Genomic DNA, 15,258 nt, shown 5'->3' with positions numbered 1-15,258 from the left:
GCTGGTCTCGAACTCCTGGCCTCATGTGATCTGCCCAGCTCGGCCTCCCAAAGTGCTGGGATTACAGGTATGAGCCACCACGCCCTGCCTCAAGTCTTGACTCAAATGTCACCTCAGTGTGACCTTCTCTGATTGCCCCATTTAAAACAGAAGCCCGGGCCAGGTGCGGTGGCTCATGCCTGTAATCCCAGCACTTTGGGAGGCAAAGGTGGACGGATCACTTGAGGTCAGGAATTTGAGACCAGCCTGGCCAACATGGCTAAACCCCGTCTCTACTAAAATTACACAAATTAGCCAGGCGTGGCAGCACACGCCTGTAATCCCAGCTACTCTGGAGGTTGAGGCAAGAGAATTGCCTGAACCCAGGGGGCGGAGGTTGCAGTGAGCCGAGATCATGCCATTGCACTCCAACCTGGGTGACAGAGCGAGACTCCCTCTCAAAAAACAAAAAAAACAGAAGCCCCTAGACGAAACCCTCCTCCCAACTTCCTGCTGTTTTTCTCCAAAGCACTTACTGCCACCTGCCATGCTATAGTGTTTGCCACCACGCCCAGCTAATTTTTGTATTTTTAGTAGAGACGGGGTTTCACCATGTCAGCCAGGATGGCCTCGTGATCTGCCCACCTTGGCCTCCCAAAGTGCTGGGATTATAGGCATGAACCACCGTGCCCTCCCTATTTATTTGTATTTCTGGTAGAGACAGGGTCTCACTATGTTGCCCAGGCTGGTCTTGAACTCCTGGGCTCAAGCAATCCTCCTGACTTGGCCTCCCAAAGTGTTGGGATTACAGATGTAAGGCACCACACCCAGCTTGCTATCTTAAATGTACAGACTTCGTAGCAACAGCAAACACATTCTCAGGACTCACTGTGTCAGGTGCTTGAGAGTATTGGCTCGTTTAATTCTCACCGCAATCCTACGAGATGGACTGTAGGTTCATTTTACAGGTGAGGAAGATGAGACCAGCAAGTGGCAGAGCCCATTGCGAATCTACAGTCTTAATCTATAAACCACTGTGTGGCCGGGTATGGTGACTCACGCCTGTAATCCCAGCACTTTGGGAGGCCGAGACTGGTGGATCACGAGGTCAGGAGATGGAGACCATCCTGGCTAACACGGTGAAACTCCGTCTCTACTAAAAATACAAAAAATTAGCTGGGCGTGGTGGCAGGCGCCTATAGTCCCAGCTACTAGGGAGGCTGAGGCAGGAGAATGGCATGAACCCGGGAGGTGGACGTTGCAGTGAGCCAAGATTGTGCCACTGCACTCCAGCCTGGGCGACAGAGCGAGACTCCGTCTCAAAAAAAAACAAAAACAAACAAAAAACACTACATATGTTTGCTTTTTTGTTTTTGTTTTTGAGACAGAGTCTCGCTCTGTCACCCAAGCTGGGATTACAGGTGTGAGCCACTGTCTCTGGCTTTATAAACCACTATGTATGTTTTGAGAGACAGAGAGAGAGACAGAGACAGAGAGAGCGGAAGCAAAAGAAACAGGGAAAGACTGAGAAAACAAGATAGGTGAGGGAGGAAGGAAAGGAGAGAGACATCAGAACCAGCTAGAGATAGACCGCTCATGGTGGCTCACGCCTGTAATCTTAGCACTTTGGGAAGCCAAGGCGGGCAGATCACTTGAGGTCAGGAGTTTGAGACCAGCCTGGCCAACATGGTGAAACCCCATCTCTACTAAAAATACAAAAAATTAACCGGGCATGGTGGCAGGTGCCTGTAATCCCAGCTACTCGGGAAGCTGAGGCAGGATAATCGCTTGAACCTGGGAGGCAGAGGTTGCGGTGAGATGAGATCATGCCACTGTACTTCAGCCTGGGCAACAGAGGGAGACTCTGTCTCAAAAAAAAAAAAAAAAAAAAAAGAAAAAAAAAGAACCAGCTAGAGACATGAAGAGATAGGACACAGTGCTGTGCTTGCATGCCTGTGTGAGTGTATGAATGGCTGTAGGCTTTTGAGGGAGTGTGTGTGTGTGTGTGTGTGCCGTGTGCATGAGTATGCATGTGTGTGTAAGCATCAGCCAGGGTGTGGACCCTGGGAGAATCACCAGGGCCCAGGCATTATGTGGGTTCCCTCATGCCTTGCTCCATTTTTGGAGGTTCAGTAAACAGAGCTGGCCAGGCACGATGGCTCACACCTGTAATCCCAGCACTTTGGGAGCTGAGGCGGGAGGATCGCTTAAGCCCAGGAGTTGGAGACCAACCTGGGCAACATAGTAAGACGTTATCTCTACAAAAAACAAAAAACAATAAGCTGGGTGTAGTGGTGCATGCCTGTGGTTCCAGGTACTTGGGAGGCTGAAGTGGGAAGATTGCTTGAGCCCAGGAAGTCAAGGATGCAGTGAGCCGTGTTCGCACCATTGCACTCCAGCCTGGGAGACAGTGCAAGACTCTGTCTCAAAAAAGAAAAAAACACCCTGCCGGGCGCAGTGGCTCACACGTGTAATCCCAGCACTTTGGGAGGCCAAGGCGGGCAGATCACAAAGTCAAGAGATCGAGACCATCCTGGCCAACACGGTGAAACCCCTTCTCTACTAAAAATACAAAAACTAGCTGGGCATGGTGGCAGGTGCCTATAATCCCAGCTACTCAGGAGGCTGAGGCAGGAGAATTGCTTGAACTGAGAGGCGGAGCTTGCCGTGGGCCGAGATGGCACCACTGCATCCCAGCCTGGTGACAGAGTGAGACTCTATCTCAAAAGAAACAAACAAACAAAAAACCCCCAGCAACACGCTAGACATGGTGGGTCACACCTGTTGTCATCCCATCACTTTGGGAGGCTGAGGTGGGAGGATCGCTTGAGCTCAGCAGTTCGAGACTAGCCTGGGCAATACAGTGAGACCCTACCTTAAAAACAAAAACAAAAACAAACAATAAAAGAAAACTGGGCTACTGTCAGGGTGAGAGAACAGGAGGGGGTGCTGAGGCTGAGCTGAAGAGGGAATTAGACCCCCCCCCGTGGATACCATCCTGGGGATGTCTCCGAACCTCACATGCCCTGTGTCCACCCAGACTGCAGCCTCTCCCCCAACCCTCCCCTTGCCCCTGTATCAGGGAGAGACCCACAGCCTGCCCATCTCCAGGGTCTCTGGTCTCCTCCAGATACCTCCTTTCCCTCCCCATGGGCGGTGGTCACTCACTTCATCCTATGAATTCTACCACTTGGATTCTCCTCTTCCCCCTCCTCACTCTTTCATTCCCTCCCTATCTCCGCTTTCCCCTTTGTTCCAGCCTCCTCCCATTTTGGTAAAGCACAAATCTGACCCTCTCCCTCCCCAGCACAAAACTGGCCATGACTCCCTACTGCCCTCAGGAGAAAGCTGGGGCTTCTCCCCCAGCCCAGGAGGCCCTGTGCACCCCAGGCCTGCCCCAGCCTCACCTCTCCCCTCCCTGTCTTATACCTGGAATAAGCCTCAAAACCGGCTTAAGGGTCGCACAGCTCCCCTCACCCCCAAAACACACACTTCGAAAGGCCCAAGCTTGGTTTAATGCTCTCCGTCACTGTCTTAAAGTTATTATTATTTTTTGTTTTGGACGGGGAAAAAGAGTTTTGTTTTTGTTTTTGTTTTTGTTTTTAGAGATAGAATCTTGTTCTGTCGCCCAGGCTGGAGTGCAATTGCATGATCATAGCTCACTGCAGCCTCAACCTCCTGGGCTTACGCGATCCTCTCACATCAGTCTCCTAAGCAGCTAGGACCACAGTGTGGGCCACCATGCCCAGCTAATTAAAAAAAAAAAAATTACAGAGAGGGAGTCTCACTATGCTGCCCTGGGCTCAAGCAATTCTCGAGCCTCAGCCTCCCAAAGGGCTGGGATTACAGGCATGAGCCACCGTGCCCAGCCCTTAACATTTTTTTTTTTTTTTTGAGATGGAGTTTTTCTCTTGTTGCTGAGGCTGGAATGCAGTGGCTCAATCTCAGCTCACTGCAACCTCCACCTCTCAGGTTCAAGAGATTCTCCTGCCTCAGCCTCCCGAGTAGCTGGGATTACAGGCGCCCGCCATCACACTCAGCTAAGTTTTTTTATTTTTAGTAGAGATAAGGGTTTCACCTTGTTGGCCAGGCTGGTCTTGAACTCCTGACCTCATGATCCACCTACCTCAGCCTTCCAAAGTGCTGGAATTACAGGCATGAACCATCATGCCTGGCCCCTTAATAATTTTTCAATAAGTCTGCCTGGTCAAAAGACAGTTTTTAAAATGATGAACTCAATTCATTTGGTGCATTTGCAAGGTGCAATGCTTTCCTTCATTAACCAGTGAAAGAAGTTAGAAATTAACTTCCCCCAGAATCAGCAAATGGCAAACACATTTCCTTGAAAGTCACAGTTGCATATATATACCGTGCATTCTAGAAAAGAGGGGGCAAGACAGGTTCCACCCACTTTCACAAGTTTCATCAAATACCGGATCTACTCAAGGGTGGAGAGAAAAGGCAACTTTCAAAAAGGAGGATGTTATTAACTGAGGCATTTACTATATTCCTTCCTAAGTGCCCCAGATGGGGAACCTGTTTTCTCAACCAGATCTAGGAAGTGGAATGTGGAAGCAATTCGTCCTCCTCCCCTTAAGGGCTGTGCATAGTTAATGAATTTTAAAAATATGTCTTAAAGTTCTTTCTTTTTCTTTCTTTTTTTTTTTTTTTTTTTTTTTTGAGACAGGGCCTCCCTCTGTTACCCAGGCTGGAGTGCAGTATCATGATCATATTTTACCGAAGCCTTGAACTCCTGGGCTCAAGCGATCCTCCCACCTCAGCCTCCTGAGTAGCTGGGACTACAGGCACATGACACCATACCTAGCTAATTTTTATTTATTATTTTTATTTATTTACTTATTTTTGAGACGGAGTCTTACTCTGTCACCCAGGCTGGAGTGCAGTGGTGCGATCTCGGCTCAATGCAGCCTCCACCTCCCAGGTTCAAGCAATTCTGCTGTCTCAGCATCCAGAGTAGCTGGAACTACAGTTGCACGCCATCACACCCGGCTAATTTTTGTATTTTAGTAGAGACAGGGTTGAACTCCTGACTTCAGGTGATCCACCCGCTGCAGCCTCCCAAAGTGCTAGGATTACAAGCGCGAGCCACCACGCCCAGTCCCAGCTAACTTTTTTTTTTTGAGACGGAGTCTCACGCTGTTGCCCAGGCTGGAGTGCAGTGGCGCGATCTCGGCTCACTGCAAGCTCCGCCTCCCGGGTTCCCGCCATTCTCCTGCCTCAGCCTCCTGAGTAGCTGGGACTACAGGCGCCCGCCACCGCGCCCGGCTAATTTTTTGTATTTTTAGTAGAGACGGGGTTTCACTGTGGTCTCGATCTCCTGACCTTGTGATCCGCCCGCCTCGGCCTCCCAAAGTGCTGGGATTACAGGCTTGAGCCACCGGGCCCGGCCCCAGCTAACTTTTAAATGTTTTGTATAGAAGAGGTCTCGCAGTGTCAGGCTGGTCTCAAACTCCTGGGCTCAAGCTACCCTCCTGCCTCGGCCTCCCAAAGTGCTGGGATTACAGGTGTGAACCACTGTGCCCAGCCCTTAATTTTTTTTTTTTTTTTTTGAGATTGAGTCTTACTCTGTCACCCAGGCTGGAGTGCAGTGGCGCCATCTTGGCTCACTGCAAGCTCTGCTTCCCGTATTCACGCCATTCTCCTGCCTCAGGCTCCCGGGGCGCCCACCACCACGCCTGGCTAATTTTTTTGTATTTTTAGTAGAGATGGGGTTTCACCATGTTAGCCAGGATGGTCTGGATCTCCTGACCTTGTGATCCGCCCGCCTCGGCCTCCCAGAGTGCGGGGACTACAGGCGTGAGCCACCGCGCCCGGCCCCTTAATAATTTTTAAATGAAGTCCCCTGTTTTCATCAGCCACTCTGACCTTTTTGCTGGTCCTCTCCCTGGCATGCCTATCTGAAATCTGAACTGTCTTAATACTCACGATTTTCTCCCATTGAGCCACTCCCGCCCCCACCCCTCCCTTGGCTAAGGAAGGTCATCACCAGGGCATCAGTTCTGGTGTCCCTTCCTCCAGGAAGCCCTCCCAGGCTCTATGCTGAGTCAGGCATCCCCTCTGGGCTTCCTAAACCCCTGGGCTCCCTGGTCCCAGCCTTGCCAGCTTTTGGTCATCACTACCTGGGGACCAGTCTGTCTCCCCTTCTGGACTGTGAGTCCCAGGATGCCAGGGCTGGGGCTATCTGTTCCCCATGTGTTCCGAGCACCACACAGCTTGGGTTCAACACGGAGCAGGGTTCCAGGAACAAATTCCTAAGTGAAGAAGGAGGGTGGGAGGGAGGAGAGCCATTACCCCCTACTCTCCCTGCCAGCCACACTTCAACAAGCTGATGCGCCGGAAGTGGCTGAGCAGCCCGGAGGCCCTGGATGGCATCGTGGGCACGCTGGGTGCCCAGGCCCTGGCCCTGCGCAGAATGCAGGATGAGCCTTACCAGGTGCGCCTGCCTGAGGGGAGGGGAGGTGAGGGTGGAGGAGAAGAGGGGAGGAAGAAAGGGGAAAGGGGCGGGAAGAGGGGAGGTTGGGAGAGCAAGAACACTCCTGCTGGAGGAAAGCCCTCTAAGGTGGGGAGCGGCTCCCTATGGATGGAAGAGGTGGCCCCTGCCCAGGGTCTGCGGGGAGGCGTGTGCGTGGAACTGGGGTGTAAGGCGGGGTGCAGACTGAGTCAGGGCCCCTGAGAGTGGAGCTTGGGGAATAGGGAGAGGCTGGGATGGAGCACCCTTTGGGGGCCGGCAGGGGCTGTCTGCGGGCTTATTAGGGGGCCAGGGAAGACATCCTAGGATAGTGCAGGGGCTGGGGGCTGGGGCGTGGGCACGGGAAGGGTGCCCATGGGTGCCTGAGTGGATATGGGCGAGTGGGGCGGGGCTGGCCTTCAGACTGGCGGGATGGGAGTCAGTGGGGCACGGCTCACACCCCTCGGGTTTCCCTCCTCCGCTTCCAGGCGCTGGTGGCCGAGCTGCACCGGCGGGCGCTGGTCGAGTACGTGCGGCCCCTGCTCCGTGGGCGCCTGCGCTGCAGCTCGGCGCGGACCCGCAGCCGCGTGGCTGGGAGGCTCCGGGAGGACGCTGCGCAACTGCAGAGGCTGTTCCGGCGGCTGGTCAGTGTCGGGACGCGGTTGGGGGGCTTTCAGAAACCAGGACAAGGCTTGGCTTCCGAGAATCTCAGGTCTCAAAAGCCAGGGGGAGAGGGGCAGGGCTCAGGACAGAAACTCTCAGCCAACTTCTGGTCAATAGCAACCAGTAACTTTGATCCACACCCTTTGCACTTAAAACCTGGCTTTCTTGCTCTGAGAACTCGCCTCTGGGCGCTTTCCTTGGCTGTTAAGGCGAATAATGGTCCCTATCCATTGTTTTGAGGATCAGATTGGTTAATTCCTGTTAAGTACTTAGGACGGTGCCTGGCTCAGAGTTAAAACTCCTTGCATTACCAAAATTACCCGGGTGTGGTGGCTCATGCCTGTAGTCCCAGCTACTTGGGAGGTTGAGGCAGGAGAATCCCTTGAACTAAGAGGCGGAGGTTGCGGTGAGCCGAAATCCTGCCACTGCATTCCAACCTGGAGACTCAGTCTCAAAAAAAAAAAAAAAAAAAAAAAGACTCCATGAACGTACAGAGAAGATACATGCAAGAGAAATGCAGAAATCCTAACATTTCTAAACCCTGGAATTAAAAACCGCCAGATCTTATTTGTACCCAGTTGTATTCAGCTGGGCTGGAAGGGCCTCATTCAGTCGCTCTTCCCGGAGTCTCAAGCCCGGAGTCCTTGGAATGTTTTCTTTGGAAAATTTTTGAGATAATTGTAGATTCACATGCAGATGTAAGAAAGAATGCAGGAAGCTTCCTTGTACACTTTATCCAGTCTCCACTCCCCCAAAGGCAAGATTTTGCAAACTTGGAAGAGGTTTGGAGAAGTGTCCCAGAGTTCCAAATTATCTGCAAAACTGGGAGGAGATTATATTATGGATTTTTCTCAAATGTGACCACAGTATGTCTTCTGCTACATTTTATTTTTTATTTTTATTATTTTATTTATTTTATTTATTTATTTTTGAGACAGAGTCTCGCTGTATCGCCAGGCTGGAGTGCAGTGGTGCGATCTCGGCTCACTGCAAGCTCTGCCTCCCAGGTTCACGCCATTCTCCTGCCTCAGCCTCCCGAATAGCTGGGACTACAGGCGCCTGCCACCACGCTCAGCTAATTTTTTGTATTTTTTGTAGAGATGGGGTTTCACTGTGTTAGCCAGGATGGTCTCGATCTCCTGACCTCGTGATCCACCCACCTCGGCCTCCCAAAGTGCTGGGATTACAGGTGTGAGCCACTGCACCCAGCCTATTTTGATTTTTATTCTTTATTTTTGAGACAGAGTCTTGCTCCATCGCCCAGGCTGGAGTGCAGTCGTGCAGTGTCCGCTCACTGTAACCACTGCCTCTCGATTTCAAGTGATTCTCCTGCCTCAGCCTCCTGAGTAGCTGGGATTACAGGTGTGCACCACCACGCCTGGCTAATTTTTGTATTTTTAGTAGAGATGGGGTTTCACCATGTTGGCCAGGTTGGTCTTGAACTCCTGACCTCTAGTGATCTGCCCACCTCAGCCTCCTCCCAAAGTGCTGGGATTACGAGCTTAAGCCACCACGCCTGGTTTCTGCTACATTTTAGAGATGGGATAACAGGCCAGGGGGGGCAGGAATTGGCAGGGTCAATCTTGGGAGGGTGTGAGCCCTGCGACCTCCCTCCCCTGCAGGAGTCCCAGGCCTTGTGGCTGGACGCCGTGGTGCCCCATTTGGCTGAAGTCCTGCAGCTGGAAGACACGCCCAGCATCCAGGTGGAGGTGGGAGTGCTGGTGCGCGACTACCCAGACATCAGGTGAGACACCCCGCCTGGGCCGGGGCTTTGCAGTGCCTGGCCGAGGTCTCCTGGCGGCCTTGGCATCCGTCCTCATGTTTCCTGCCTCCTGGGCGAGGGAGGGAGCCGGCGAGCGTGTCTGACGGCCGTTTCCTGTTGGAACCAGGGCATTATTAATACGATTTCCCTCCTTCTCCTGCCGCTGCTGCTGCCTCCGCCGCCACCGCCACCAGGGCTCACAAACAAACAGGCGGTCACAGGAAGCCCAGGGCAGGGGGGCGCAGGGCTGCCCGGAGGCAGGAAGGGCCGGCCCGCAGGGGAGCCGCGGGGGACTCAGGGACACGCAGGGCACACGGGCGCACACGCACTGGGACAGCGGCAGGCGCAGGCGGCATTCAACGCCTGCTAGGTCACTTCCTTTCTATGTGACCTTCTCAGAGCCTCAGTTTCCTCATCCGTTCCATGGGGATAATAGTATTCTCGTCATAGGGTTATTAGGGAAATTTATCATCATCAACATCATCATCATCATCATCCATGACTATAGTAACAATTGCAGTTCTCATTCAATGAGTTCTTATTTCAGACCTAAATAAGCATCTTACATGCCAACCTTTTTTTTTTTTTTGAGACAGGGTCTTACTCTGTTTCCCTGGCTGGAGTGCAGTGGCACAATCATGGTTCACTGCAGCGTTGACCTCCTGGGCTCCAGCAGTCCTCCCACCTCAGCCTCCTGAGTAGCTGGGACCACAGGCACGCACCACAATGCCCAGCTAATTTTTTGTATTTTTTTGTAGAGGTGGGTTTCACCATGTTGCCCAGGCTGGTCTCGAACTTCTGGGCTCAAGTGATCTGCCTGCCTCAGCTTCCTACAAACAGGGAAGCATGAGCCACCGTTGCCCAGCCCATGCCAACTTTATAAGGGGTATTTTGTTGTTGTTGTTTTGCTTTGTTTTTTGAGACAGAATCTCACTTTGTCGCCCAGGATGAAGTGATCTCAGCTCACTGCAACCTCTGTCTCCCGGGTTCAAGCGATTCTTCTGCCTCAGCCTCCCAAGTATAGGCATGTGCCACCACACCCAGCTAATTTTTGTATTTTTAGTAGAGAGCGGGTTTCACCAAGTTGGCCATGCTGGTCTTGAACTCCTGAGCTCAGGTGATCCACCTGCCTCTGCCTCCCAAAGTGCTGAGATTGCAGGTGTGAGCCACTGCACTTGGCCTGTAAGGGTATAATTAAAGCTATTGAAATACCACGCCTAGCAAGTGGCAAAGGTGGAACTTGAACCCAGGCAGTAGACTGGCTCTAAAACTAGTGCACCAGATTGGCTGGGCATGGTGGCTCATGCCTGTAATCCCAGCACTTTGGGAGGCTGAGGCAGGCGGATTACCTGAGGTCAGGAGTTCGAGGCCAGCCTGGCCAACATGGTGAAACCCCATCTCTACTAAAAATACAAAAATTAGCCAGGTGTGATGGCACACGCCTGTAATCCCAGTTACTCGGAAGGCTGAGGCAGGAGAATTGCTTAAGCCCGGGAGGCAGAGGTTGCAGTGAGCCAAGATTGTGCCACTGCACTCCAGCCTGGCCAACAGAGCTAGACTCTGTCTCAAAAAACAACAACAACAAAAAAAAAACTAGTGCACCAGATCAACACACTACACAACCATGTGACAGTGCTGGATGGTGGTGGCAGTGGTGGTGGCTGCTGGAGCACTGCCAGTCCCTGCAGTGCTATTCAGGCAGACAGACATTCTATACTCAGAAACAGAACCCCAGAAAAACAAGGAGTGAGGCATGAGTGGGTTTCAGTTTCAGCACTGAGGGTGGGGGTCTTGGAACTGATTCAGGGTGGTCAGTTCTGGTTCTGGGGGATAGGGTCATGTCCTTGGGAAGGCGCAGATTCCTGGAGTCCCATGGGGTCCCAAGAAGTCCCAGTATTCTTGCTGATAATGGAGTTTCTGAACTTGAATATTGGATCATGAGTCAGAACTTGAATCTGTAGCTAAGTTTGAGAGTTTGCTAGCTGGGTTGGGTTTAGGGGGTTGAGCTTGAGGAGATTAGGAGGTGCCTAGGGCTGAGGATTTAGGGGGAGTGGGGTACAAGGTTTCTTTCTTTTTTTTTTTCTTGAGACGGAGTCCTGCTTGTTGCCCAGGCCTGAGTGCAGTGGTGCGATCTCGGCTCACTGCAAGCCCCACCTCCCGGGTTCATGCCGTTCTCCTGCCACAGCCTCCTGAGTAGCTGGGACTACAGGCGCCCGCCACCACACCCGGCTAATTTTAGTACTTTTAGTAGAGACGGGGTTTCACCGTGTTGGCCAGGATGGTCTCAATCTCCTGACCTCGTGATCCGCCCGCCTCAGCCTCCCAAAGTGCTGGGGTTGCAGGCGTGAGCCACCTCGCCCAGCCTCTTTTTTTTTTACTTTTGAAACGGAGTCTCGCTCTATCACCTGGGCTGGACTGCAGTGGCACGATCTCAGCTCACTGCAACCTTTGCCTCCCAAGTTCAAGCGATTCCCTTGCCTCAGACTCCCGAGTAGCTAGGATTATAAGCGCCTGCCACCACACCCAGCTATTTATTAATTATTATTATTATTATTTATTTTTAGTACAGATAGGGTTTCGCCATGTTGGCCAGGCTGGTCTCCAACTCCTGACCTAAGGTTATCCACCCGCCTTGGCCTCCCAAAGTGTTGGGATTACAGGCGTGAGCCACTGCACCCAGCAGAGAAGGTGAATTTTAATCACGAGCTGAGGCTTGGGGTGAAAAGGAAGATTGCAGGGCTGGTTCTGGAGTTGGTTGTAAGGGGGATTTGGAGATGGTTGGAAGTGAAGTTCTGGAGGGACCTGGTATGAGGTGAGGGCCTGGGCAAGGGAGCTGATTGGATGGAAGGCTCTGGAGGGGGCACAGAGGCAGAACTCGGGCAGGTTCTGAGACAGGTGAGGGGGTCAGGTGGGGTCTGGGGGTGGGCTGGGTGTGTGTCTAGAGCTGGGGAGCTGCACACACCTGTCTGTTCCTCTCCCCACAGGAGGAAGCACGTAGCAGCCCTCCTCGACATCCGTGGCCTGCGCAACACAGCCGCCCGCCAGGAGATCCTGGCCGTGGCCCGGGACCTGGAACTCTCTGAGGAGGGAGCCCTGTCGCCCCCTCGGGACCGTGCCTTCTTTGCAGACATCCCCGTGCCCCGCCCATCTTTCTGTCTCAGCTTCCCTCTCTTCCTGGGCCGCCTCCCCCTCTCCCGGCTGGCCAGGCCCAGTTTGGCCTGTCTGCCCCGGCCCCGGCCTCCGTCTCTAGTGCGGCCTCGGGCCCGGCGCTGAGGGTCACCCAGCCGCCTGCCTTAGTGACCCCATCTATGCTGCTGACAAGCCAACCTCCTGTACGGCGCCTCTCCTGACTCCCTGCCTGGGATCACACACCCCTGGGATAGAAAGACCCTTAGATGTCTTCTCACTCAACCCCAAACTCCCTGTGCAGAAGGGAAATGAAGGCCAGGCACGGTGGCTCATGCCTGTAATCTCAACACTTTAGGAGGCTGAGGCCGGAGGATTGCTTGAGTCCAGGAGTTCAAGACCAGCCTGGGCAACATAGTGAGACCTGCCCCCTATCTCTACAAAAAATAAAAAATTAGCTGGGCATGGTGGTGTGTGCCTATAGTCCCAGCTATTGGGGAGGCTGAGGTTGGAGGATCACTGGAGTTTGAGGCTGCAGTGAGCTATGATTGTGCCACTGCACTCCAGCCTGGGCAACAAAGCAAGACCCTTTCTCAAAAAAAAAAAAAAAAGGTGGGGGAAACAGAGGCCAAAGAGACAAAGGACTTTCCCAAGGCCGTGAAGCCTGTTCCCAGCACCTCCCCTCCTGCCATAGCCCAGAGTGGTGAGTGGCGTTCTGGAAGTCTCTACAGAAATATCCCAGCTTCCCCGCCCCTTTCCCCGACCTCAAGGTCTGGCCCCAATCCAATGTATTAAGGAACGTTCGATACTTAGAATAAAGAGGTTTCTATTTAACACAAGGAAGGGCTGAGTCCTGAGTGTGTTGAGGGGAGGAAGGACCGGGGGAGTAGGGCCCCGGGCCAGTGGCTTTTCACACGCCCAAGGCCGGGCTGGGCTCCGGCTCCAGCTCCTGGGCAGGGCAGTGGAGGCAGAGGGAGGCTGCGTGTGCCGGGAGCGACGCCAACCCATGTATATCTCCCGGCTGTGTGGCTCTGAGGCCAGGCCTTGGCCACTCTGAGCCAGGGTCCCTCATCTGGTCAGTCTCAAAGTGCCTGTCCATTCCTGGTCCTGGTGGCTCCATCTTGGCGCGCCCTCCCCATCCATCCTTAGCCGGGAAGCTGCCCTGTCAGGAGAGGAAGGAGGTTGGGGGCAGGGCTGGCGGCATCCAGGGCGCCCTCCTGGGTTGACGCAGGAAAGTCTCAGGGTGGGAAAATTTCCAGCCTCTCACCCCCAGCCCCGCCGGATCCTGGTCCCCACGGAGACCTTGAGGTCACCTCCCTGTTGACCCCTGCCCCTCCGGCCTGGGCTGGACAGCCCGTGATGGATGTTTCCTGACTTGCGGGATTTTTGTGTGTATGTGGTGGTGGTTGTTTTTTTTCCCTGAGAAGTCAGAAAGAGGAGGCAGCCAGGGGTTAGCGTTGGGGCTGGGTTTGAAACCTCATGCATGCACATTTGAACTTGGGGAGGTAGAGACGAGGGACTCTTGGAGCCCAAGGCTGTGCTACCCAAGGCAGGAAGCTGCCCCTCTCTGGGCTGAGGTTCCTGTGCCTTTCTGGGGAATTGCTTAAACTCTCTTTCCCCAGGCTGAGGCAAGAATGTCCTGAGGGTGCACCCTCCTCACTTTGCCCTCTGAAAATTACATTTTATTTTATTTTATTTCTTTTTTTTTTTTTTTCAGTCAGAGTCTTGCTCTGTCGCCCAGGCTAGAGTGCAATGGCGCGATCTCAGCTCACTACAACCTCCGCCTCCCAGGTTCAAGCAATTTATTCTCCTGCCTCAGGCTCCTGAGTAGCTGGGATTACAGGTGCCCTCCCCCTCCAACCACCACCATACCCAGCTAATTTCTGTATTTTTAGTAGAGACAGGGTTTCACCATGTTGGCCAGGCTGGTCTCCAACTCCTGACCTCAAGTGATCCACCTGCCTCAGTCTCCGAAAGGGCTGGGATTACAGGTATGAGCCACCGTGCCCAGCCCGAAAATGACACTTTTTCTGTTGCCAATATGCAAAAGAGCAAGAGAGGAATTGAGGAATCAACAGTATTGTGCAGTCCATAGGCATTTATTGTTTATTTTTTAGAGACAGGGTCTTACTCTGTCGCCCAGGCTGGAGTGCAGTGGCACGATCATAGCTCACTGCAGCCTCTACTTCCTAGCCCAAGTGATCCTCCTGCCTCAGCCTTCTGAGCAGCTGGGACTACAGGCTCACGCCACCACACCCAGCTAATATTTTAATTTTATTTGTTTAGTAAAGACAGAGTCTCACTATGTTGACCAGGTTGGCCTCAAGCCATCCTCCTGCCCCATCCTCCCAAAGTGTTGGGATTACAGGCGTGAGCCACTGCCACTGCCCTGTAGGCATTTAATTAAACATATAAGAGCCTCAGTTTGTCAGTGTCCTTTTCAGATGTTAGTCCCCCATTTAAAAACAGCTTTTGGCTGGGTACAGTGGCTCACACAGCAGTTTGGGACACAGAGGTGGGAGGATCGCCTGAAGCCAGGTGTTCAAGGTTGCAGCTGGCTATGATTGTACCTCTGCATTGTAGCCTAGATGACAGGTGAGACCTTGTCTCATTAAAAAAAAAAAAAAAAGGCTGGGCACAGTGGCTCAAGCCTGTAATCCTAGCACTTTGGGAGGCCAAGACGGGTGGATCACAAGGTCAGGAGATCAAGACCATCCTGGCTAACACGGTGAAACCCCATCTCTACTAAAAAATACAAAAAGCTAGCCGGGCGAGGTGGCGGGCGCCTGTAGTCCCAGCTACTCAGGAGGCTGAGGCAGGAGAATGGCGTGAACCCGGGAAGCGGAGCTTGCAGTGAGCTGAGATCCGGCCACTGCACTCCAGCCTGGGTGACAGAGCGAGACTCCGTCTCAAAAAAAAAAAAAAAAAAAAAAGTGGCCGGGTGAGGTGGCTCACACCTGTAATCCCAGTGCTTTGGGAGGCCAAAGTGGGCGGATCATGTGAGGTCAGGAGTTCGAGACCAGCCTGGCCAACATGGAGAAACCCCATCTCTACTAAAAGTACAAAACTTAACTGGGTGTGGTGGCGCACCTATAATCCCAGCTACTTGGGAGGCTCAGGCAAGAGAATCACTTGAGCCCAAGAGGCAGAGGTTGAAGTGTGCCGAGATCATCCCCCTGCACTCCAGCCAAAGAGACAGAGCAAGACTGCATGTCAAAAAAAAAAAAAAAAAAAAAGTTAAAACAGTAGTAAATTTTAT

General features: G+C 52.9%; 1 protein-coding gene across 2 annotated transcripts in view; it reads left to right on the top strand.

Moving 5' to 3' along the window:
* The window catches only part of EXOC3L2 (exocyst complex component 3 like 2), a 33,561-nt gene extending 20,723 nt beyond the window's left edge, over positions 1-12,838 (top strand). The window contains exons 9-12 of one of the 2 annotated variants that reach the window (XR_013409860.1): positions 6,311-6,433; positions 6,937-7,096; positions 8,743-8,855; positions 11,858-12,838. Coding sequence is in view for 1 of the 2 variants with exons in the window: in XM_028839999.2 (XP_028695832.2) it covers positions 6,311-6,433; positions 6,937-7,092; positions 8,734-8,855; positions 11,858-12,146 (690 nt within the window). In the remaining variant the exon portion in view is untranslated. Of the gene's footprint in view, positions 1-6,310; positions 6,434-6,936; positions 7,097-8,733; positions 8,856-11,857 lie in introns of both variants that reach the window. The other variant, XM_028839999.2, reaches the window with a different exon arrangement.
* Positions 12,839-15,258: the final 2,420 nt, after the last annotated feature.

This window comes from Macaca mulatta, chromosome 19 (genome assembly GCF_049350105.2).
Source record: "Macaca mulatta isolate MMU2019108-1 chromosome 19, T2T-MMU8v2.0, whole genome shotgun sequence".
Classification (NCBI taxonomy): Eukaryota; Metazoa; Chordata; class Mammalia; order Primates; family Cercopithecidae; genus Macaca; species Macaca mulatta.
Note: the sequence above shows the minus strand (reverse complement) of the source record. Positions and strands in the feature narration are given on the sequence as shown.